The 4,738-nt window shown below is 33.5% G+C and overlaps 1 protein-coding gene across 1 annotated transcript; it reads left to right on the top strand.

The window, feature by feature from the left end:
- Positions 1-391: 391 nt before the first annotated feature.
- LOC131626849 (uncharacterized) lies at positions 392-2,898 on the top strand. Its single transcript, XM_058897690.1, has 3 exons — positions 392-1,522; positions 1,621-2,105; positions 2,184-2,898. Exons 1-3 carry the CDS (start codon positions 392-394, stop codon positions 2,896-2,898), a joined length of 2,331 nt encoding a protein of 776 aa, XP_058753673.1.
- The last annotated feature ends 1,840 nt before the right edge of the window (positions 2,899-4,738 follow it).

Raw genomic sequence — 4,738 nt, 5'->3', positions numbered from 1 at the left:
AAGTCCTGTTTTCTGGTTTTTGCTTTAATACTATAACCTGCACAAATGCAAACTAAACCAAGTAATTTTGCACTATGATACTTTATTCAATAGTTGAGGGTTTTTATGTGAGAAATATGTTAAATAAGTAAGATAAGTGCTATGTTATAATAATTCATTTTAGCATGAATAAAGCACTTATCAATTGGATCAGATGAATGCTGACAATGTTGGTGTGGAAGAAAGGGAAGTTGGGTTGAATGGTGATAATGTTGTAGAAGAAGGGGAAGTTGGGTTGAATGGTGATAATGTTGTAGAAGAAGGAGAAGTTGGTTTGAATGGTGGAAATGTTGTTGTTGAAGATGGAGTTGCTAATATAACTGGATGAAATATTGATGGTCAGTCAAACAACATGGGTGAGGTTCATGATGAAAGTGATGATGATAGTGAGGATGAGAACTTTCAGTATGATAGTGCCCTTGAGGTATCATTTGAGGATGAATCTGATGATTATGATGACATAGATGAAAACGAACTTGCTGATCTCATTTCATATGACAGTGATGGAAAGTCTAGTGGGAAAAAGAAGCACATGAAAGATACAGGAGAGTGTAAAGGGAGTGATAATGACAGTGATGATCTTCAAAGTGGATGTGATAGTGATGACAGTAGTGGAATTAATAGGAAGAAGTACCCACTTTACAAAGAAAAGAAAAATATGTCCAACTACAAATGGGAGCTTGGTATGTATTTCACTTCCAAGAGTGACATTAAGGATGCAGTGATATCATATGCTGTGCAGAATGGTAGAGATCTGAAGTTCATAAAGAATGACAAGAAAAGAGTAAGGGTAAGATGTAAGGATGGCTGTCAATGGGAGCTCTACTGTAGCAAGTTACCAGATGAGGATTCTTGGCAAGTAAGAAAGATAATTGATGAACATAATTGTAGTAGGGAGTACAATGTGAAGTTGCTATCTACAAAGTGGTTGAGCAAGAGAATTCAGAACTCGTTGAAAAACAATCCTAGGTTGAAGGTTAAGGATATAAAAGAAAAGGCTTTGAGAAAGTGGAATGTGGGGATAAACAAGACCAAGGCAATAAGAGCAAGAGTGGCTGCCAGGGATAAGGTTGATGGGTCATTTTTGGGGGATTACAATAGGATATATGACTATTGTCATGAATTGTTGAAAGCAAATCAAGGATCTACAATTAAGATGAATGTGGACCCTGTTCCTGAAGGTGTTGATGACCAAAGACCATATTTTAAAAGGCTATACATTTGTTATGCAGCTTGTAAAGAAAGCTTCAAACTAAGTAGACATGTTATAGGATTGGATGGCTGCTTTCTGAAGGGACTCTGTGGGGGCCAAATTCTGGCAGCTATAGGAAGGGATCCTAATGATCAAATGCTTCCTATAGCATATGCTGTGGTGGAAAGTGAAAATAAGGATAGTTGGACTTGGTTTTTGGAGTTGTTGATTGCTGACTTAGGAGGTGCTGATGAGTGCCTAACCTACACTTTCATTTCAGACCAACAAAAGGTAATGTACAACTTCCTCATTGTATATTTATGTGTTGCAAACTTACTATTTCTGTAATGTAAACTTATTATTTCTGTGATGTAAACTTTCATTTTCAGGGGCTATTACCTGCAACAGATGAGTTGTTGCCCAATGCGGAACAAAGATTTTGTGTCAGACACTTGTATAATAATTTTAGGAAAAGATTTCCTGGAAAGATGTTGAAGGAAGTTATCTGGAAGGCAGCAAAGTCAACATATGCTCAAGCTTGGGAAAGAGAGGTGAAAAGAATGAGACTGGCCAATGCAGAAGCATATCTCCATATGATGAAGACTCCACCAAGGTTTTGGAGTAGATCCTATTTTAGGACAACCAACAAATGTGATGCTGTGCTCAACAACATGTCTGAGTCATTTAACAGTGTAATTCTTGACTCTAGAGGAAAACCACTTGTGACCATGCTTGAAGAGATCAGAACTTACCTCATGGAGAGATGGGCAAAAAGCAGAATGAGGTTCCAAGATGTATCTGGTAATGAGATTTTACCCAACATTAGAAAGAAACTGGAAATAACTAGCAATTTTACCAACATGTGGCTTGCAAGGTATGGTTGAGTATTGTCTATTAGTGTTGTTATGTATTGTTAAGTATTGTCTATTAAATTCAGCTATTGTTATTGTAGAATGGCAGATGAGCATATATTTGAAGTGAGGCATTTGGAAAACCCAGCTGAGATATTCAGTGTGAATCTGAAGGATTTGCGTTGCTCATGTAGAAGATGGGAGCTAACAGGTCTCCCTTGTGTCCATGCAATGGCATCCATGAAGAGTAGGAATTTTAAGGTTGATGATTACATTCCTGATTACTATAGGGTTTCTGCTTACAAGGCAGTATACAAGCATGTTCTCTACCCAATGAATGGGTCTAATTTGTGGGTCAGGACTCCATATCCAGATGTTCAGCCACCTAAGTATAGGAAGATGCCTGGTAGACCAAAGAAACGAAGAAATCTTGAGCAAGGAGAGATTGATGGGAGTGACAAAAAGATGAGAAGGACAGGTTTTATTATTAAGTGTTTTAGGTGCAAGAAGGTTGGCCATAACAAGTTAACTTGCAAGGTGACACCACCAGCTCAACCAAGTCAAGCAACAGTTACTAATACAAGTCAGCCAAGTCAAGCAACAGTTACTAATACAGGTAAACCAACTAGTACCCAGGTGCCTGCAACTCAGTCCTCAGCATCTACACAGGCTTACATGAGTGCAACACAATCTTCTAGAGGAAAGCAAGTGACAGGACAATGTTCAAGGGGAAATGCAGGTAACAACCAATCTTCAAAAGTGGATGGGAAGTTACAAAAGCTTGGTGTACGAAGGCCATTTGTAGCCCTAGTGTAAACTCGGTTTTTTGAGGCGAACTGACTCCTTGCTCTCTTTTTTTCTTTTATTATTTTTTTAATTTTTTTTTTGCAAGAGTCGCCACCGACTTTTATTTTATCCAAATAGGAAAGGCATAAAAGAACAGGAAAGACCTTTGGACAGATTTTGGGTTCGGGGGGTTGGTTATACAAAGGGAAGGTTTTAAGCACCCTTTGTATCCATGGTTATCCATGGGCTCTTACTTGCTTAGCTCACTTTTGATTTAAAAATAGAAGAAGTGAAGATGACGGAAACATAAACAATGCGTCCAAATGGACAAAGAAAAAATAGCGGAAGCATAAATAATATGTCCAAATGGACAAAGAGAAAATAGCGGAAACATAAATAATATGTCCAAATGAACAAAGAAAAATAGCGGAAACATAAATAATATGTCCAATTGGACAAAGAAAAATAGCGGAAACATAAATAATATGTCCAAGTGGACAAGGAAAAATAGCAGAAATATAAATAATATGTCCAAATGGACAAAGAAAAAAATAGCAGAAATATAAATAATATGTCCAAATGGACAAAGAAAAAATAGCAGAAATATAAATAATATGTCCAAATGGACAAAGAAAAAATAACAGAAATATAAATAATATGTCCAAGTGGACAAAGAAAAAATAACAGAAACATAAATAATATGTCCAAATGGACAAAGAAAAAAATAACAGAAACATAAATAATATGTCCAAATGGACAAAGAAAAAATAACAGAAACATAAATAATATGCCCAAGTGGACAAAGAAAAAATAACAGAAACATAAATAATATGTCCAAGTGGACAAAGAAAAAATAACAGAAACATAAATAATATGTCCAAATGGACAAAGAAAAAATAGCAGAAATATAAATAATATGTCCAAGTGGACAAAGAAAAAATAACAGAAATATAAATAATATGTCCAAGTGGACAAAGAAAAAATAACAGAAATATAAATAATATGTCCAAGTGGACAAAGAAAAAAATAACAGAAACATAAATAATATGTCCAAATGGACAAAGAAAAAATAACAGAAACATAAATAATATGTCCAAATGGACAAAAAAAAAATAACAGAAATATAAATAATATGAATGATAAAATAAAGTATAAAGCAAGAAATATAAAGAACAATATAATAAAATGCGGAATTTAAAGTTAATTGTTAGTATGTTAGCACGCGAATCATCTTGAAGCTAGTCAAGTATATCCACGATGTTAGTAAAGATCGATGGTGAGTGTATGATGATCTCGGATTTAAAGTTAATGAAAATTTATCAGAAGCTTGATAGAATCATAGCGACTACACGATAAATTTTCAAAAGTCTTAAATCAACTGCATACAATCTCTGCCATATTTGATCTTTTATTCCAATTCGGGACAAAGAAAAAAAAGATAAGAAATAATATCAAATAATATACAAAAATAAATATAAAACAAATTAAACTCAATTCATTTTTTTTTGTGATTTTTTTGGAATTGATTTTAAGTTAATTAACAAACTAATTAAACAAATAATTATACAAATAATTAAACTTAACAAGAAAAAATATTCTTTTTTTTATGTCAAGAATTAGATTATAAAAATATAAACCTAAATCTAAAGGAAAAATATATTTTTGGTTTTTTTAGGTATTTTTAATTTATTATGCAAAGAAAATAAATTGATTAAAAGATATTGAAGAAAATTAAATAAAAGGATCTTGTGTGGTGAGTTTATGATGGATCATGGTGAGCTTGATCAATGGCAAAGAAGTATTTCAATATTTAACATCATCAAGTAAAAAAGGAAACAAGGATGAATACTTAGATAAATCAAAGTATATT

This window comes from Vicia villosa, unplaced genomic scaffold (genome assembly GCF_029867415.1).
Source record: "Vicia villosa cultivar HV-30 ecotype Madison, WI unplaced genomic scaffold, Vvil1.0 ctg.000326F_1_1, whole genome shotgun sequence".
Classification (NCBI taxonomy): Eukaryota; Viridiplantae; Streptophyta; class Magnoliopsida; order Fabales; family Fabaceae; genus Vicia; species Vicia villosa.
Note: the sequence above shows the minus strand (reverse complement) of the source record. Positions and strands in the feature narration are given on the sequence as shown.